The 21885-nt window shown below is 35.9% G+C and overlaps 1 protein-coding gene across 3 annotated transcripts in view; it reads right to left on the bottom strand.

Moving 5' to 3' along the window:
• GPSM2 (G protein signaling modulator 2) overlaps positions 1-21885 on the bottom strand; it is a 62953-nt gene that overhangs the window by 18656 nt on the left and 22412 nt on the right. For all 3 annotated transcript variants that reach the window (XM_060090206.1, XM_060090208.1, XM_060090209.1), the window contains 8 exons: positions 21041-21262; positions 20522-20657; positions 20024-20166; positions 19368-19491; positions 19139-19254; positions 16492-16647; positions 15265-15373; positions 14263-14392 (listed from right to left, as the gene is read on the bottom strand). In XM_060090206.1, coding sequence (XP_059946189.1) covers positions 14263-14392; positions 15265-15373; positions 16492-16647; positions 19139-19254; positions 19368-19491; positions 20024-20166; positions 20522-20657; positions 21041-21262 — 1136 coding nt within the window. The remainder of the gene's footprint in view (positions 1-14262; positions 14393-15264; positions 15374-16491; positions 16648-19138; positions 19255-19367; positions 19492-20023; positions 20167-20521; positions 20658-21040; positions 21263-21885) is intronic.

Genomic DNA, 21885 nt, shown 5'->3' with positions numbered 1-21885 from the left:
CGCTAAGGCTGCTCTTGCAGCCACCAAGAAGCCTGTGTGCAAGCACAGGTTACTATCCACACCTCCCCTCTTGGGAGCCTGTGCAGCCCGCCACTGCCAGGGCCCCATGATCCAGGGACAACTTCCCCAGGAGAACACACAGCGCACCTCAGGTTGTTGCAACGTCACGCTGGCCTCTGCCACTGCAGGCTCGCCCTGCATTCTGTACCCCTCCCTCCCCCCAGCCTGAGTGAGCCAGAGCCCCCAAATCAGCTGCTCCTTTAACCCCGTCCTGTCTGAACAAAGAACAGACGCCCTCAGGCGACCTACACGCAAAGGCGGGTCCAAATCCAAAGCTGAACCCCGGGAGCTGTGAGAACAAAGAAGAGAAAGGGAAATCTCTACCAGCAGCCTCAGAAGCAGTGGATTAAATCTCCACAGTCAACTTGATGTACTCTCAGTCAACTTGTGGAATACCTGAATAGACAACGAATCATCCCAAAATTGAAGTGGTGGACTTTGGGAGCAACTGTAGACTTGGGGTTTGCTTTCTGTATCTAATTTGTTTCTGGTTTTATGTTTATCTTAGTTTACTATTTAGAGCTTATTATCATTGGCAATTTATTGATTCGGTTGCTCTCTTCCTTTATTTTATATATATATATATATATGTATATATACTCTTTTTTCCTTTTTCTCTTTTTGTGAGTGTGTATGTGTACGCTTCTTTCTGTGATTTTGTCTGTACAGCTTTGCTTCTGCCATTTGTCCTAGGGTTCTGACTGTCCATTTAGTTTTGTTTTACTTTTTAGTAGTTATAGTTTTTAGTTCTTGTTATCATTGGTCGATTTGGTTTTTGGTTTGGTTGCTCTCTTCTTTATTTCTCTTTTTTTTAAATTACTTTTTTATTTTTAATAAATTTTTTTTTATTTTATTAACTTTATTTTATTTTATTTTTTCTTTCTTTCTTTCTTTTTCTCCCTTTTCATCAGAGCCGTGTGGCTGACAGGGTCTTGGTGCTCCGGCCAGGTGTCAGGCCTGTGCCTCTGAGGTGGGAGAGCCGAGTTCAGGACACTGGACCACCAGAGATCTCCCGGCCCCAAGTAATATCAAACAGTGAAAGCTCGCCCAGAGATCTCCATCTCAACACTAAGACCCAGCTCCACTCAACAACCAGCAAGCTACAGTGCTGGACACCCTATGCCAAACAACTAGCAAGACAGGAACACAACCCCACGAATTAGCAGAGAGGCTGCCTAATATCATAACAAGGTCACAGACACCCCAAAACACACCACCGGACGTGGTCCTGCCCACCAGAAACACAAGATCCAGTCTCATTCACAAGAACACAGGCACCATTCCCCTCCACCAGGAAGCCTACACAACCCACTGAACCAACCTTACCCACTGGGAGCAGATACCAAAAACAATGGGAACTATGAACCTGCAACCTGCGAAACGGAGACCCCAAACACAGTAAGTTAAGCAAAACGAGAATAGAGAAATACACAGCAGAGGAAGGAACAAGGCAAAAACACACCAGACCAAACAAATGAAGAGGAAATAGGCAGTCTACCTGAAAAAGAATTCAGAGTAATGACAGTAAAGATGATCCAAAATCTTGGAAATAGAATGGAGAAAACATCAGAAACGTTTAACAAGGACCTAGAAGAACTAAAGAGCAAACAAACAGTGATGGACAACACAATAAATGAAATAAAAAATTCTCTAGAAGGAATTAATAGCAGAATAACTGAGGCAGATGAACGGATAAGTGACCTGGAAGATAAAATAGTGGAAATAACTACCACAGAGCAGAATGAAGAAAAAAGAATGAAAAGAATTGAGGACAATCTCTGAGACCTCTGGGACAACATTAAACACACCAACATTCGAATTATAGGGATCCCAGAAGAAGAAGAGAAAAAAAAGACACTGAGAAAATATTTGAAGAGATTATAGTTGAAAATTTCCCTAACATGAGAAAGGAAATAGTCAATCAAGTCCAGGAAGCACAGAGAGTCCCACACAGGATAAATCCAAGGAGAAACACGCCAAGACAAGTATTAATCAAACTATCAAAAATTAAATACAAAGAAAAAATATTAAAAGAAGCAAGTGAAAAGCAACAATTAACATACAAGGGAATCCCCATAAGGTTAACAGCTGATCTTTCAGTAGAAACTCTGCAAGCCAGAAGGGAGTGTCGGACATATTTAAAGTGATGAAAGGGAAAAACCTACAACCAAGATTACTCTACCCAGCAAGGATCTCGTTCAGATTTGACGGAGAAATTAAAACCTTTACAGACAAGCAAAAGCTAAGAGAATTCAGCACCACCAAACCAGCTCTACAATAAATGCTAAAGGAACTTCTCTAGGCAGGAAACACAAGAGAAGGAAAAGACTTACAATTAAAAACCCAAAACAGTTAAGAAAATGGTAATAGGAACATACATATTGATAACTACCTTAAGTGTAAATGGATTAAATGCTCCAACCAAAAGACACAGACTGGCTGAATGGATACAAAAACAAGACCTGTACATATGCTGTCTACAAGAGACCCACTTCAGACCTAGGGACACATACAGACTGAAAGCGAGGGGATGGAAAAAGATATTCCATGCAAATGGAAACCAAAAGAAAGCTGGAGTAGCAATTCTCATGTCAGACAAAACAGACTTTAAAATAAAGATTATTACAAGAGACAAAGAAGGACACTACATAATGATCAAGGAATCAATCCAAGAAGAAGATATAACAGTTGTAAATATTTATGCACCCAACATACGAGCACCTCAATACATAAGGCAAATGCTAACAGCCATTAAAGGGGAACTCAACAGTAACAAAATCATAGTAGGGGACTTTAACACCTCACTTTCACCAATGGACAGATCATCCAAAATGAAAATAAATAAGGAAATACAAGCTTTAAGTGATACATTAAACAAGATGGACTTAATTGATATTTATAGGACATTCCATCCAAAAACAGATTACACTTTCTTCTGAAGTGCTCATGGAACATTCTCCAGGATAGATCATATCTTGGGTCACAAATCAAGCCTTGGTAAATTTAAGAAAATTGACATCATATCAAGTATCTTTTCTGACCACAACACTATGAGACTAGATATCAATTACAGGAAAAAAATCTGTAAAAAAGACAAACACATAAAGGCTAAACAATATGTTACTACATAACCAAGAGATCACTGAAGAAATCAAAAATACCTAGAAACAAATGACAATGAAAACACAATGACCCAAAACATATGGGATGCAGCAAAAGCAGTTCTAACAGTGAAGTTTATACCAATACAATCCTACTCAAGAAACAAGAAATATCTCAAATAAACAACCTAAACTTACAGCTAAAGCAATTAGCGAAAGAAGAACAAAATAACCCCAAAGTTAGCAGGAGGAAAGAAATCATAAAGATCAGATCAGAAATAAATGAAAAAGAAATTAAGCAAACAATAGCAAATATCAACAAAACTAAAAGCTGGTTCTTTGAGAAGATAAACAAAATTGATAAGCCATTAGCCAGACTCATCAAGAAAAAAAGGGAGAAGACTCAAATCAATAGAATTAGAAATGAAAAAGAAGTAACAACTGACATCGCAGAAATACAAAGGATAATGAGAGATTACTACAAGCAACACTATGCCAATAAAATGGACAACCTGGAAGAAATGGACAAATTCTTAGAAAACCACAACCTTCCGAGACTGAACCAGGAAGAAACAGAACATATAAATAGACCAATCACAAGCACTGAAATTGAAATTGTGATTAAAAATCTTCCAACAAACAAAAGCCCAGGACCAGATGGCTTCATAGGCGAATTCTATCAAACATTTAGAGGAGAGCTAACACCTATCCTTCTCAAACTCTTCCAAAATATAGCAGAGGGAGGAACACTCCCAAACTCATTCTACGATGCCACCATCACCCTGGTACCAAAACCAGACAAAGATACCACAAAAAAAACTACAGGCCAATATCACTGATGAACATAGATGCAAAAATCCTCAACAAAATACTAGCAAACAGAATGCAACAGCACATTAAAAGGATCATACACCATGATCAAGTGGGGTTCATCCCATGAATGCAAGGATTCTTCAGTATATGCAAATCGATCAATGTGATACACCATATTAACAAATTGAAGGAGAAACACCATATGATCACCTCAATAGATGCAGAAAAAGCTTTCAACAAAATTGAACACCCATATATGATAAAAACCCTCCAGAAAGCAGGCATAAAGGGAACTTACCTCAACATAATAAAGGCCATATATGACAAACCCACAGCCAATATCGTTCTTAATGGTGTAAAACTAAAACCATTTCCACTAAGATCAGAAAGAAGAAAAGGTTGCCCACTCTCACCACTATTATTCAACATAGTTTTGGAAGTTTTAGCCACAGCAATCAGAGAAGAAAAATAAATAAAAGGAATCCAAATCAGAAAAGAAGAAGTAAAACTGTCACTGTTTGCAGATGACATGATACTATACATAGAGAATCCTAAAGATGCTACCAGAAACTACCCAAGGCAATCTACAGATTCAATGCAATCCCTATCAAACTACCAATGGCATTTTTCACAGAACTAGAACAAAAAATTTCACAATTTGTATGGAAACAGAAAAGACCCCGAATAGCCAAAGCAATACTGAGAAAGAAAAATGGAGCTGGAGGAATCAGGCTCTCTGACTTCAGACTATACTACAAAGCTACAGTAATCAAGACAGTATGGTACTGCCACAAAAACAGAAATATAGATCAATGGAACAGGATAGAAAGCCCAGAGATAAACCCACACACATATGGTCACCTTATCTTTGATAATGGAGGCAAGAATATACAATGGAGAAAAGACAGCCTCTTCAATAAGTGGTGCTGGGAAAACTGGACAGGTACATGTAAGAGAATGAAATTAGAACACTCCTTAACACCATACACAAAAATAAACTCAAAATGGATGAAAGACCTAAATGTAAGGCCAGACACTATCAAACTCTTAGAGGAAAACATAGGCAGAATACTCCATGACATAAATTACAGCAAGATCCTTTTTGACCCACCTCCTAGAGAAATGGAAAAACAAAAACAAATGGGACCTAATGAAACTTAAAAGCTTTTGCACAGCAAAGGAAACCATAAGCAAGACGAAGGGACAACCCTCAGAATGGGAGAAAATATTTGCAAATGAAGCAACTGACAAAGGATTAATCTCCAAAATATACAAATAGCTTATGCAGCTCAGTATCAAGAAAACAAACAACCCAATCCAAAAATGGGCAGAAGGCCTAAATAGACATTTCTCCAAAGAAGATATACAGATTGCCAACAAACACATGAAAGGATGCGCAACATCACTAATCATTAGAGAAATGCAAATCAAAACTACAGTGAGATGTCACCTCACACTGGTCAGAATGGCCATCATAAAAAAATCTACAAACAATAAATGCTGGAGAGGGTGTGGAGAAAAGGGAACCCTCTTGCACTGTTGGTGGGAATGTAAATTGATACAGCCACTATGTAGAACAGTACGGAGGTTCCTTAAAAAACTAAAAATAGAACTACCATACGACCCAGCAATCCCACTACTGGGCATATACCCTGAGAAAACCATAATTCAAATAGAGTCATATACCACAAAGTTCAGTGCAGCTCAATTTACAATAGCCAGGACATGGAAGCAACTAAGTGTCCATTGACAGATGAATGGATAAACAAGATGTGGTACATATATACAATGGAATATTACTCAGCCATAAAAAGAAACGAAATTGAGTTATTTGCAGTGAGGTGGATGGACCTAGATTCTGTCACACAGAGTGAAGTAAGTCAGAAAGAGAAAAACAAATACCGTATGCTAACACATATATGTGGAATCTAAAAAAAAAAAAAAAAAGTTCTGAAGAACCTAGGGGCAGGACAGGAATAAAGACACAGACGTAGAGAATGGACTTGAGGACACGGGGAGGGGGAAGGGTAAGCTGGGACAAAGTGAGAGAGTGGCATGGACATATATACACTTCGAAATGTAAAATAGCTAGGTAGTGGGAAGCAGCCGCATAGCACAGGGAGATCAGCTCTGTGCTTCGTGTCCACCTAGAAGGGTGGGATAGGGACGGTGGGAGGGAGAAGCAAGAGGGAGGAGATATGGGGATGTATGTATATGTATAGCTAATTCACTGTTATACAGCAGAAACTAACACACCAATGTAAAGCAATTATACTCCAATAAATATGTTAAAAAACATGATTGTTGCTCCACTTTATAAGCTCCATTTTAAACATGAAGTGCTCTAATGATCTTCTTTGAGGCATGGTGATAGTAGGAACTGGCTCCCACACCTTATTCTATTCAGACAGTTTTATTCTGGGAATAGTGTTTGTTGTAGGAAATAGATTAAAAATATTAAATTACTTTTGAATACATACCATCAGAAAACAAATACTCACATAATGTGGTTGTTACTGTTTATGATGTCAAGAATTTTCTTCCCTGATAAGAAACTCTTGAAGATAAAGAATGAAATAAATACATCTTCTAAAACAATAAGCTCACAAAATAATGAGGCTGGTTGAAGGGCTCTCAGAGTTTAACTGGAAAACATAGTCACTGAGAAGGTAATCTGAACTATGACTACAAATTTTTTTGAAGAATCATCATCTGTAACAAGCCTTTTACTTCATTTATTCTTAGCTATTTCACATAAAGAGAAAAAAATTTTCTTAAAGAAATTGGATGCACTAGAAAGTAATGAAATGTAAAGTCATTCTTTGCGTACAAAGTGAATCTGTAAACCTCTCCAGTTGCTACCCTTTCAGTCCCTTTCTTTGAGATTTTTACTTGATGGGGGTGGGGTAAGGGAATGTAGTTTCTCCAGAAATTGCCTTCTTTCCATAAGTAGTTCCTACCCTGTGTTTTCTTGTCACAAAAATCTGTAACTTTTCCAACTCTGAAAATTATTTCAGTCAAATTGTGTATCATGTGCTGCTTACTTTGTAAAATAGAAGAACTCTGAGAAGCAAAAAGAAAAAAAGAAACCACAACACATTAACTCCCCCTTTTGTAATTCCCCCCATAACTTCCCTCTTCCTCCCTAAGTTTTTTTTTTTTTTTTAGTTTCTGCTTTATAACAAAGTGAATCAGTCATACATATACATCTGTTCCCACATCCCTCCCTAAGTTTTTATATTTTCATTACATATGTATATATCTCTAAGCAATGGAGCTTATTATATAACATTGCATAAGTGGTCTCATACTGTGTATGTTCTCTAACTTGCTTTCTTTGAGCAACTTCATGTTTGTGAGATTCATCCAAGTTGGTATGAGTAGTTTAATTTTCATTGCGATTTTAGGACTAGGAAAGCATATACCCTTTCTATTGGTGACAGCTATTTAGGTTGCTTCCAATCATTTGTCATTGTAAGCAATATTATTATTTTTTTTTATTAGTTTCTGCTTTATAACAAAGTGAATCAGTCATACATATACATCTGTTCCCACATCCCTTCCCTCATGCATCTCCCTCCCTCCCACCCTCCCCATCCCACCCCTCCAGGCGGTCACAAAGCACTGAGCTGATCTCCCTGTGCTCTGCGGCTGCTTGCCACTATCTATCTACCTTACGTTTGGTAGTGTATATATGTCCATGCCTCTCTTTCGCTTTATCACAGCTGTAAGCAATATTATTACAGAAATTCTTGGAAATATCTCGTGTACATGAGCAAGACTTTGTTCCAGTCTGGATAACAGATGAGTGTAACTGGGAGTGGAACTGCTAGATCATACGGTTGGTACATCTTCAACTCTACCAGAATATTGCCAGACTACTCTTTTGAATAACCAATTTCTACTCCTATCAACACTGCATAAAAGTTTCTATTACCTGTTTTGTTTCAATACTGGTGTTATCAGGCCTTTTAATTTTCATCCACCTCATCCATCAATATTACCTCACTATGGTTTTCCCTGATTAGTTAAATACCTTTTCACATATTTATGGGCTATTTGTGTTTCTTCTGTTCATCACTTTTGCCTATCTTTTAGTTAGGTTATTTGTCTTGTTTTTAATTCATAGGAGTTCTTATAAATTGAGGATACAAATCCTTTTTTAATCATCTGTGTGGCAAATGTCCTCTCAGTTTGTGTTTTACTCTTTACGGTTTCTTTTAATGAAATGAAGTTCTTAATTTCAGTGTCAATCTTTTTCGTAATGGTTTTGTTTTTGTGTTTTGAGAAATCCTTACCCTCTCTGATATCATGAAGATATTCTCCTTTATTTTCAGAGGTAGTACAGCATACTGAGTTGAACAGACCAATCACTCATTGTGATATGACCTTGGGCAACTACCTCTCAGTGATTTTCTCATTTGTAAAGGACAACTATACCTACCTCATAGATCACTGTGTGATGATAAATGCACCATCATCTGTAAAGGGGTCAGTATAATGCCTGCTAAGTAGTAAGCATTCAGCAAGTGTTAGCTGGCTGATCATAATTATTGCTCTAAATCTGTCTTTCATACTTAAATCCTTGATCCATCAAGAATTTATTTTTGTGTGATGTTGATTTCCATATATGCAAGGATTATAAATATAGACTCTATATTCCATTCCATTGGTCTATTTGTCTCTATGCCAGTAACACACTGTCTTCATTACTGTAGTTTTATAATCTTTATATCTGTAGAGAAAGCACTTCTCTTCTCTTGTTTTTCATCAGGAATGTTTTGGCTTTGAGTTCTTAGCCCTTTTTTCTTTCATATACATTCATGAACGACCTGGTCAAGTTCCACAAAAAAACTGTCATTATTTGCTTGGCAGCACACTGAATTTATATCAATTTGGGAAGAACTGACAACCTTTAAAATATTTAGTTTTCTGATAGGTGCAATTTCTGAGAGAAATGTGTTTAAATTTCCCCTTATGGTTCTGGATTTTCCCATTTCTCCTTTTAGTTTAGTCAGTTTTGCTTTATGTACACTGAAGCTTTGTTATTAGGCTTGCTAGATACACACAACTTTAAGGCTTTTATCTTCCTGGTGAATTGAATTCTTAACCATTGTGAAGTGACTGTCTTCATTTCTAACAAAGTCTTTTGCCTTAAAGTACATTTAATCTGATATTAATACAGCTGTACCAGCTTTCTCTTGATCAGTTTTTCCATGGTATGTTTTTTCAATCCTTTTACTTTCAGGCTTAGTTGGATTTTATTCTTTTACCAATCTGATATTCCTGGTCCTTTAAATGGAATGTTTACATTTAATAGAATTACTGATATATTTGGATATTTGAGCTATTTTCTCCTTTACTATGTTTACTGGTATATTACATTAATTGATTTCCTGATATTCAGTCCACTTGAATTCCTATTTATTTGTTTTAAATACACTGTGGGTTTGGTTTGCAAATATTTTGTTTAAAATTTTAGCATCTATGTTCATGAGTAAAGATTTGCCTGTAATTTTCCTTTCTTGTACATACTGTTCTTGTCTAGTTTGGATATCAAGGATATACTATTCTCAGAAAGACTGATAAAGTGTTCCCACTTTTCTAGTTACCTATAAAATTTTATGGAAGGTTGGAATCAATTTTCTTAAATGTTTGGTAGATCACACTTGTAAAATCACCTTGGCCAGGTATTTTCTCAGTAGAAAGATTTTAAATGACTCATCAAGTTTCCCTATGGTTTTAGGCATTAGAGATGCCATCCATTCACATTACATTCTACCATTAGATTTTTCTAGATTCAATTTTGGTAAGCTGCTTTTCTAGAAATTGTCCATTTCCCCTAGGTTTTCAAATAAAATTATTCAGGATAATCTCTTATCTTTTTAATGTCTGCTGCATCCACATTATATCCCCTTTTCTCTCTTTTCTTCCCTCAAATAATCTTGCTGTAGATTTGTTAGTCTTTTTAAAGAACCAAATTTGGGTTTTTAAAAATTCTCTCTATTGAATCTTTGTTTTAAATTCATTAATTTCTGCTATTATTTCTTGCCTTCTACTTTCTTTTGAGTTTTTTGGTTTGTTTTTAACTTTTTAAAAGCTGGATACTTAGGTCACTGAGTCTTTTTCCCTTTAAAATATGATACAATATAAATTTTGCTCTAAGTAAGTTGTATCAACATAAATTATAATTCGGTCCTAAGTCATTTTCTAATTTATGATTTCTTCTTAAGTCATACCATAAGTTACTTAGAAGTGTGTATTTTCAAATGAATATGTTTTATACATTATATTCTTGTTAATTTCTAACTGAACTGCACTGTGCTCAGGGCATGAAATCTATGTGATACAGATTCCTTCAAATTTGTTGGTTTGGCATGTGGTCAAATTTTTAGACCTGTTTCATGAATGTTTTAAAAGAATGTGAATTGATCAGTCGCTTGACACAGTATTCTGTGTGTCCATTAAATCAGTGTGACCCATATTTTTAACTGTGACCCATATTAAGAAATACATTTGGAATCTAAAAAAATAAAACGAATAAATATAAGAAAACAGACTCACAGATACAGGCAAGAAACTAATGGTTATCAGTGGGGAGAGAGAAAAGGAGAGGGGCAAGATAGGAGTAGCGTATTAAGAGGTACAAACTACAATGTATAAAACAAATAAGATGCAAGGATATATCGTACAACACAGGGAATATAGCCAATGTTTTATAATAACTTTAAATGGAATATAATCTATAAAAATTTTGAATCACTATGTTGTACACCTGAAACTAACATAATAATGTAGATCCACTATAACTTTAAAAAATACATTTGCATTGCAACCCTAAATACACTTACACAAATGTAGAACAAAATCTCCACACAACAGTACTTGCCCTTATTATGTATGACAACCCCATTAATATGTATGTATGTGTGTGTATGTATTTAATGATAGTTGCAACACCTGAGATTGATTTTATAACTCATTAAATGGGTCAAACACACAATTTGAAAAACACATCAAGCCCATTAATTGTGCTGGTCAAATCCTCTATATTATTACTGATATCTGACTCCTGATTTTTACCTATCAATTACTGAGAGGTATGTTAAAATCACATTAAGCTAGAAGTATCAGCTAAGACAGACTCTGAAGCCAGACTGACTAGGTTGAACTCCCATCTCTACCACTTAAAAAGGTAACCCCAGGAAATTTACTTAACCTCTCCTGCCTCCTAGAGTTGTTAGGATTAAATGAGTTAGAACAGGCAAAGCACTGCCTGGGCACACAGTAAGCACTCAATAATTGTTAGCTATTATTATTTTGTTCAAATCTGCATGATCATTTTTGTTATTCCTTTGTTTCAATTCTGTTATTCCTGTAAACATTTAATCATAGTCATTTTATGTTCTGAAGATCTTGGTGACCTGATTTTGCTTTTGTTTGTTTTCTTACTCATTTTGGCTTGTTTCTTTAGGTATTTGGTAATTTTGTTATTGTTGTTGTTGTGAGTCTTTATAGGCCTGGATAAAGGATGGCTTGCTTACCTCCAGAAAATATTTGATCTTACTTCTGCTAAGTCCCTAGGAGTATTTCTAACCCAAAAGCACTTTAATGGATTGGGCTTTCTTATACTGTGCAGGTAGAATAAATCAAATTCCAAACCAGTGTGTAGACAGGCTTATAAATTCAGATTCTTATGGGAGACTCCTTTTCTCCACCCTGAGCGAACACCAGAAATATATAAGTTTTCTTGTTTCTTTTGGCTGTACCACATGGCATGATGGATTTTCATTCCCCGACTAGGGATTGAACCCGTGCCCCCCTGCAGTGGAAGCACGGAGTTTTAACCACTGGACTGCCAGAGAAGTCCCTACACAAGTTTTCTTGCAGTTCCTCTAGCCAGCAGATTTTTCTAGGCACTAGGGATACAGCAATGAACCTAAGAGACCAAAAAATGCCTGTCTTCATGAAGCCAAAGTGAGCAGGGGGTGTGGGAGGAAATGATAAAGCAGTCTGGGCCCAGATTACAGGGCCTTTTAGCCACGATGAGGACTGAAGATTTGGTTCCAGGTATGATGGGAAGTCACTGGAGGGTTCTGAGCAGAGAAATGACATGACTTGATTCGTATTTTAAAAAAGCACTCTGGCAGCCCTGTGGAAGTCAGTGTGAGGGAGCAACGGCGGAAACAAAAGAAACAGTTGCAAGGCTAATGCTCTACTGGGAGATGTTGGCAGCTTGTACTAAGATTGTTGCAGGGTACACTGTAAGAGAGAATAGGGATATATTTTGAAGGTAGGGTTTCTGATAGGTTGGATGTAGGAGTGGGTGGGAGAAAGGGAACAAGGATGGCCCTTAGGTTTTTGGCCTGAACATTGGTGTGAATCATGGTACCATTTCCTGAGATAGGGCAGACTGAAGGAAGAACATGTTTGGGGAGAAAAAAACAATTGATCCATTTTGGATGTGTTAAGTTTTAGATGCCAATTAGATATTCAAGTGGAAATGTTAAATATATGAAACTCCAACTCAAGAGAGAAATTATGACTGGAAATATCAATTTGAAAATCAGCATATAGATGATATAAAAGCCAACCGACTGAATGAAATCATCTAGAGTTGTGCTGTCTGATATAGTAGCCACTAGCCACATGTGGCTTTTAAAACTTTAACTAATTAAAGTTAAATAATATTTAAAAATTCACTTCTTTTTGCACTAGCCACATTTCAAGTGCTCAGCAGTCACATATGGCTAGAGGCTACTATATTGGACAGCACAGATACAGAACAGTTCCATCTTCACAGAAACTTCTATTAGAAGCACTGATCTAGAGTGTAGGATAAGAGGAAAAAGGATAAAATCAGAAAGGAAGGAAGGATATGGATGGACAGAAGACAGAGAAGGAGAGAGGGAAGAGGGAAGGGAGAAGAGGTCCAGCAACAGAACCCCAGGTACTACAAATGTCAAGGATTGGAAAGATGAGAAAGAGAGGGGAATTATGAAGACAGAGTGGCCAGTGAGGTGGAGGCAAGCCAGAAGAAGAGGGTGATCCTGGAGGCCAAACGAACAAAGCACTATGAGGAGGGAATGATCAGCTACAGGAAATATTGCTGAGAAATCAAATATGCTGACATCTAAAACTGATCAATGTATTTGGTAAAATGGCATTCTCTGGTAACCTTGAAAAGGTTTTAGTATCATGATGGGGCCAAAGCCAGAGTCCAGTGGTTTGAAGAGAGAATGGGAGGTGAGGAAGTAAAGACAAGGAACAGTGATATTATTTTCAAGTTTGTTGTAAAGGGGAACAAAGGAATAGGTCTATAGGTAGAGCGGTCCATGAGGACAAGTGATAATTTGTTAAAATATGAGAGCTATTACAACTTAACCAACTTGAAAATTAAACACAGGAAAACCTTTTAGCCCTTTATTCAATTACAAAGTACACGGTCCAGTTTACTATACTGTTCATACTTCAGTATCATTTTTCAATTAAATGTTCTTTCAAAGTCTTAGATGACTAGCCACTAATTTCTTTTTCTTTTTCATTTTCTTTGTATGGGTTAAAGGAGGATACTGGGAAGATAAACGCTAGATTTTTCACTGACTTCCAAGTTCAAAACATCTGTCTCAGTAATTTTTTTTCAGACTAAGAATTTTTTAAGCCTTGGCTGGATCTTTAAAATGGATCTCACATAGAGTTACATATAGATGGTATCCAAAAATGTGGTTCTACTCTTGTTCCTTTTTATTTTTTTAATCAAAAGTAGGTGTTTATTTTTTCACTTAGAAACAGAGACATTATAGCATATTTTTTTCTTATAGCAATGTCAAAACCAAATCAGCACCTGAAGAGAATTTCTGGGTTTTCTGAATTAAAAAAAAAAAAAATCCTGAGATTCCCCCTTAGAAATGAAACGGGGGGAATAAAAGCTAAACAAAAATCAAATATGTAAAGACATTTGAAACAAAGAGGTTAAACAATATATGTTTTAATTTTCACATCTTCACATTTATAAATTTTTGAGTGAGCCTAGAGATACAGAATTTAAGTGTATTTAAAAATTTTTTAAACAAAATAGTTATACCTTTACCATTTCTAAGTTCATGATAAAAGCTATAAAATACTGTATTCCATACTGATAAATTAATGGGACAGTGGTAAAGCAAAAAAGTATAAAAGTTGAGCTTCCTATGTTATATATCTCTCTGGATATGGTAAACATGAGATAAGTAATTTAAATGTAAATCTTGAGGATAAAGAAATTGGGTTTTGAAGACCTAATACTTACCATGCAAACTGTTATCAACTTCAATATTTTCAGACATCATTGAATTGTTTGTGCTGTAGCTCAGACCAAGAACCATTTGAAGATCTGAGAGATTGAGTTGTGCTGTTAGTTCACCACTTCTATCCCCAACCTACAACCACAAGCATTTATACTTTAGAGTAGTATTTAAAGTAAAGAATGGTGAAGATTAGTTGAAAATGTTGTCAACCTAAAACTGGAAGAAACTATAGAGAGATGAAAATAGTTATTTTAAAATTATAATACTATGAATGAAATAGGTTTTTTCATTCATAGTATTTTAAAGAAGAAAACTTACTAAAATATGACAAGAGGACAGATAATTACATTCTACCAATTCTTTACTTCTCTAAATATTAGATTGCTCTTAATCTTTATGATCACCTTAAATAATAAAGTAGGTTACTCTGTGACACGTTAACTTGGCATCACATGAATACAATTTCCTTAGAATACTGTATTTCCATCCTATAATAACAGTATTTATTAAGCTAGCACTAGACATTATACTAGGTACTTTTATATACTTTATCTCTAATCTGTATAACAATTTGCAAAGCAGATATTATTATTATTATTATTCCCATTTTACTGATGAGAGAAATGATGCTCAGAAAAGCTTCCAAGCTCAAATAGCCAGCAAATGGCAGAACTGTAACAGGAAGCAGTCCTTGATTCTAAGAGCCATGTTCTTCCTTTCATACCATGCTACTTTTCCACGTAGAGATGGGGGGACAGTGGAGGCACATGTTAGTAATTCTCCCATTCCTCCATGCTCAGCCTTTCCTTCCTGTCTTCCTACATCAAGGCCAGTGCAAACATACCGCTGATCTGTATCTCAAAATGCTCTGTGCAGTTCTTATGCCAAGAGAACAATATATAATTAAATTTATTACTCAGCCATATAGGAGCATTCTAGAGAAATAATAGGGCTGCAGATCTGTGAATCACAATAGCACAGATAATAATTTTTTAGTTTCATACCTCTCTTGAAATTTCCAAGTGCTTTTCAGCAAAATGCATCGCTTGATCATGATTTCCTAGAGCTGTGTATGCATTTCCTAAGCTCCAACATGCTCTTCCTTCACCAATTCTACAAAATAATTCAAAGCTAACATGCAGTTATCTGAAAGGAGGTCTGTGTGAAGAATAAAATCTATCTAGTAGTAATTAAAGGCATAAACAATGCTTTGGACTTATTTGGTCTTTCTTATAAAGAACAAACTATCATAATACTAGATGGCCTGCTTCAGGCTGCACATTCGTGGATTCAACCGTGATCTGAGAAATCCCCCGGATACAGCCGACTGTACTACACCATTTTACATAAGAGACTTGAGTTTCCATGGCTTTTGGTATCCACAGGGATCCTAGAACCAAACCCCTGCAGGTATCAAGGGACGACTGTGTTAGAATAACCAGATAATAATGAACTCAAGAGTCAAGTTTTAAAATGGAAAACATCCTTTTTAAACATGCAGTATATTATAAATAAAGTCTCAGGGATAGGTCTTGCAGTTCAACTACCCCATTTTCTTTCCATGGCATCCTTCCCAGGGTTCAGTCTGTAATCATTCAGTCTGTATTTGAACACCATGAGGAAGAGAGAGCTCACCTCTTGAGGTAGCATACTTCATTTTGAATAACTGTACAGAGTTCTTCATACTGAGATAAAAATCTATCCTACTAAAGCAAACATCACAGACTAAAGTCCTGTACAGATACTCTGTTTCTTCATACAATTTAAAAAAAAAAGAAGAATTAACCACCAACATTTAAAAATCAGAAGATTTTATATGAAACCCAGGACTTTGCAGCTTCTCTTGAAAAAAGAGGCGGCCCTTGATCCTCATTCCTGCCAGGCAACACTTAGCTGGAATTGACTAGCAGCTAGCTGTCCCCTTAACACTGTTGGGCCTATTAATTTCAGTACAATTTCCACACTGATCTAGTCAGGAGGACCTTTGCAGGCAATTGAGTCTGTGACCTATTTACTGATCTTGGTTCAAGGTTATATGGAACCATTCTAATCCTCTCTAGCCCTTCAAACAGTAACATACAGAGGACATTACTGAAACAGAGGAAATACCTTAAAAAGGAATTAAAAAGAAAACAAAGGAAACAAAAAAAGAAATTTAAAGGAAATATTCTAGGGATTCAACAATGTATCCATATTTTATCATAACTATAGTAAAAAGGTATATAACTTACCTATCATTTAGCTCTTGAGCAATTGCTAAGTGCTTTAGATGATAATCAATGGCCTTTTCATAGTCTTGAAGTAAAGTATATGTGTTTCCAAGACTGTAGCAAGACTGTGCTTCTACAGCTCTGTCTTTAAGCTGTCGAGCCAATAGTAGTGTCTTTCTGAAAAAAGAAATTAATTCTTACATAATGGCTATTATAACTATATTGGCTATAATAACCATAAAATAAAGCTCACTTTTCCTCCTGCCTTTAAAGTAAATTTGTTTTAGATCCTAATATCCCATATTTTCTCCATTACTTCTAGATAAAATGAAAAAATGTCCTTGAAACACAAAAAGCAAATCCAGACTTTTAGAATGTAGGAGTCCTAGTAATTCCCCAGAGAAAAGGAGAACAGATGCATGAGATCAAGTGCCTCTAAAGATTAACACAGTATTTTTAACATTAAAAAAAAAAACACTTTCGCTGTTGCAGTGCAATAACATAAAGTAAGTTTGTCCACATACCCTCTCTTTTCAATCATACTGTTGCCTTTACATTTTGTCAAAATTGAAAATACTTAGTTAAAATTGTTATGTATAGGCCATTAGTCACTGATTCATGAAAAATATTAAATGCTACATTTAAATATTAACCAAATTCTACCTTGTGGAATCAACGAGAAGTTAGTGTAGCAATTAAGAGCATGGACCCTAGAGCTAGGCTGACTGGGTTCAAATCCCAACTTTGTCAGTTAGTAGCTCTGTGACTGGCTGGGGCAGGTCACTCACCCTCTCTATGCACTAATTTCCTTTTACATAAAATGGGGAAAACACCTCACAGGGGTTTGTGAGGATTAAATGAATTAGTATATATAACGTGCTTAGAATAGCATCTTGCTCACAACAGATGCTAATAAATGTTAATATGTTTTGTTATTATTATCATCAGTGCTTAAATCTACAGATGCTTTTTGGATCCAGTAATTTAAATGACTCTTTCCTATAATTTCTGCCAAACAGTATAAATACTTCATATCATTTATAACTATATGATAATGTGATAGTTTTTTTTAAGCAAACAAACCTGAAATTATATGTTTAATGATGATACCTTTAAAGCTGTTACCTTGGGAGGCTACCCGCGTGTTCTAACATCGCCTGCCCTCTCAAACACTTTCGGAAGACTTTTGGAATTGCTTCCGGCCCTGTGGCACAACCCTTTCTGGCACGCTGTTATTCTTTGAGAGTACAGCTAATATGTAAATGGTTGGAAGTCTTTCTGGAACCAAACTCAATTACTAAAGTAGGTTTACCAAACTACTGCTTTCTGTCCTTTCTATTATGGATCTATAATGTTAAGAGAGTTTTCTTGTGTGGCCCTGAAAACAATTCCAAAGAAGAGTTCCAAAAATATTTTTAATCAATATTTTTGGAATATGTGTAAAGTTCTGAGTTCTACCTGTTTGTGGGTGTGTGGGGCAGGGGTAAATTTCATTACTTTATACTCATGCTTCTTTAGTCAGACAGGCACCATCCACTTTATTACGGAACTTTTCAGTATTTAATACAAGTACATCATTTATTAAGACTTTTCTATGTGTTTTGGATTTAAAATATAAGAAACTTTTGTATTTAAAATCAAAACATATGCTCCTTATATAGTGATGTACTTTATTTGGAAGGATATTTCACATCTAACTAGTCATAACTAGTCAACCAACAAATATCAACCATTAGTTGAAGTTTAAAGGAGGATGGGATGACATTCTAGTTTTTTAGATGGACCTAAAGCAATTTTACCTTTTTTTTTAGATGATGAACTTTCCAGAACTCTCTCATGGATTTTTCAACAATAAAATATAAATCAATCAAGACTGTGTCTTTGGTTCAGTCAAACTGGCTTCTGCCTAAGGTCTGTATGGGCCTTCAGTTCCCACTAATTAGAGAAAACTCTGAACAATCTAGAAAGCACAGGGCAGGCAATATGAAGCAGTTTAAACTTTGCTATCATGTATGCTTCAAGTCTACAGATAGATTAAAGAGACCCTGCCACAGAAGAAGCTGGGAGTACTAACTCCTCGAGCAAGTGAACGGGGCCTCAGCTTACAGCAAGGATCAAAGCTGGGCAGAGAGCGTGGGAGGATAACTGCTCGATAAGATGGTAGGATGATGGCGGGAAATTCAGTGATCACTGGAGAAAACTAGGGCATCTATTTGTTACCAAGCTTTCTTGTGGCCTCTCTGCAAAGCCGTAACTGGTGGTGGTGGTGTGGGAGCATATAACTATACACACCATACATGCTAAACAGGTTTAAAGGATTTTAAATGTTTAGAATCTCATTAAAAATAATGTTTTAAAGATAAAAGCTAATAAAAATATAAAGGGGCCATACTGCTGCTATTAAATCTTAGGTACAATAATATGTATTGAGCACCGTGTGCCAGGTACTGTGCTAAATAAGTGCTTAATATATTCTTTCATTCAATCCTCATAACAATTCCAAAAGCCAAGTATTGATATCTTCCATTACAGATGAGAAGACTGAGACTTAGAAAGCCCAAGGTTCTGCTGCTTGTATGCAGCAAAAAAGTTTTAAACCCAAAGCCTATGATTCTTTGGATTGCATAACTACCCATTTTACATTTATCTACAGAAATATTAGACTAACCTATAGTATTCAGAGGCAGTTTCAAATTCACCAAGGAATATATACGCATTTCCAAGGTTGCTATATGCTCTTCTTTCAGCTGCTTTATCTCCAAATTCTTTTGCAATAAGGAGACGCTGAAACAGAAAATTTTAATTAGATGTAACTATAATAAAACTAAAGAATAATCTAATCACTGTTCAAAACACTGATGGAGAAAACGACCTGGCTCCAAAGCCTTGCATCATACCTGCTCATGAGCTATAACTGCATCCCTGAAGTTGCCAAGGAGGTAATGCGTGTTTCCAAGATTGCCAAAGGCACGTCCTTGGGCTGCTCGGTCGCCCAAAGCAGTCACTAGTGATAGGTTTTCCCTAAGTGATAATAAAAAGTTGTGAAAAAATGAGTTTGAGAAAAACATTTATTGACTTTATTTACAAATCTAAACTCTTTATCAGGAAAAAAATACTTAAATAAGCTTACAACCATAATGTGCCACATTTAAAAGATATAGCTATGCTGGAGGGTGATTACAGGAAATAACTGGGAACATTTTACTCAAACATTCAGGCCGGTTTCTGCCCAGAGTCCAGGACAGAGTTAATCTTAGAACCCCTATAGCTAAAAAGTTCTATGAAATTCTATTGATAAAAGACTAAGTTTACTCCAAATAACTTAAGACTAACTACTGATGCTTCTTGTTTGTGCCACTAAGTGGCACTGGTCTGCAGTTTAAATGAAAGTTTTCCTGGGGAGGGAGGGGATTACTTCTAATACAACACTATAACATTTTAGCAATGATTTGATGGTTTATTTTACTTACTAGTCTATGATTTTAAAACCTTTGCCAAACTTAAAAACTTACTACTGGCTTGGGTGGGCCACATGACTGCTGATGCTACTCACTCATAATAATCCACGGCTGCCTGCAGAGCGTTTCTTACTTCTTCTGGAAATTCTCCTACGTCCTGAGGACCAGGGCAGCCGAAACTTTTCCCTTTGGCGTGATACACATTTCCAAGATTGTAAAGTGCTCTTGCTTCTCCCACCTAGATGAAGATAACAGCAGTTTACAATTTGAAATCAGAGGCCAGGTATTATAATGCTATCACATATATTTATTCATAATATCCTTGATATTACGGTCAAGAGAAAGAAATGTTTACATTAGCCATCCATACAGAACCAAACACATGACTACCTATGAAAGGACTTCTCATTAGTTCTTTTTTCTCATCTATTAAAAATTTTTCATTATGTTTCTCTTTTTCTTCCATTTTTCTACAAATACTTTTTTTTTTTGGTATTAACTTTTAGATAAACTACAGTATAATTAAACAGGATTAAAACACAAAGCAATTTCAATAAAAACATTTGGCCTACCATCTAATGTTTCCTTATTACCTTGTCGTTAAGCTCTCTGGAAATATCTAGGTGTCGCTGACAACAAACAATAGCTTCATCAAAATTCCCAAGAACCTTTAAGGTGTTTCCCAGATTACCACTAGCTTTAGCTTCCCCCAGTTGATCTCCAATAGTCCTAGGGTGAAAAAAAAAGAAAAAAAGGCAAATGGTGTGTTAAAATATAAAGCAGCCAGAATACAGTTTTCCCTAGAGAACAGCTGACATGCTTAAGGTAAGAAAGACCCATTAGCCTTGAAACCTTCTTTAAATAAAAATCTTAAACTTACATTTCTGTATTTAAATTTAATTAATTTTCATTCATTTAATTAAACTCTAGCATCATTTCACTACTATTCATTTACTTAATTAAACTGTATTCAGCCTAAAGATTAGTTTTAAAATTCAATGCTAATAAATTAGAACTCACTAAATGTACTGAATTGTTAGTTTTTTTAATTGAATGAAAATGTGTTTTAAAGTGACAGTTAATCTAGGGAGAATTCAGCTTAAATTAATTACCTTGCAAGAGTTAAATCATGATGATGGTATTCTAATGCTTTGGCATAATCATGCAAATAGAAATAAGCATTGCCCAGCTGGCTGTAAATAGCGCTAAGTGTTTTTAGGTCTTCAGTTCCAACTTGAACTGCAGCTTCAAAGAAGGACACACCAGCACGGCAGTCTCCTGATTTACACAGACGCTCCCCTTCCAACGCCAGTTCTAGGCAAGAAGCTTCCATTCTATAAAATTATATAGGACAGACATTTACAAGATTACATTACAAATGCACCACAGTGTTTTAACTTACAGTAATATAATTTAAATGTGGACTGTGGCTACTCTTGCTTACAACAGCAGCCTCTATAATTGAAGTATATACACATTATTGATAAAAGAGTAAACTATTATTTACAGCAAATGCTTATTTGCCTATTCAAATGTCTCTCAGTTACAGAGGTCTTTTTTATATGATAGCTAAAGACCTCTATATGGAGCTGATGAAATAAAATTCGTGTTTTATGGCAAGATGAGAAAAATTTAAACATAAAATTTTTCTTTGACCATTTGGCCTCCTTCCTCCCCTTTATTGTGTATTGTACATCTGCATTAACCAGACATCTTTAGGAGACAACATTCCTTCTTAATCTCATCAAGGGTCACAACTCCTTAGGAGATAACCTTCCTTCTTAATCTTTAAGGGGCCACGATGACCCCATGACCCACTACTTGCTTTGTTGACCCATTACTTGCTTAGTACGTGTAAATCTGGATTGTGTAAAATGTCAATAATACGTCATCTAATGTACAGCCCTCTGTCTCAAAAACGTACATAACTCAAACAGGTAGAACAATTCTCGGAGTT

The sequence above is a fragment of the Mesoplodon densirostris genome, chromosome 2 (assembly GCF_025265405.1).
Source record: "Mesoplodon densirostris isolate mMesDen1 chromosome 2, mMesDen1 primary haplotype, whole genome shotgun sequence".
Classification (NCBI taxonomy): Eukaryota; Metazoa; Chordata; class Mammalia; order Artiodactyla; family Ziphiidae; genus Mesoplodon; species Mesoplodon densirostris.
This window is presented reverse-complemented; position numbering and strand designations above follow the sequence as displayed.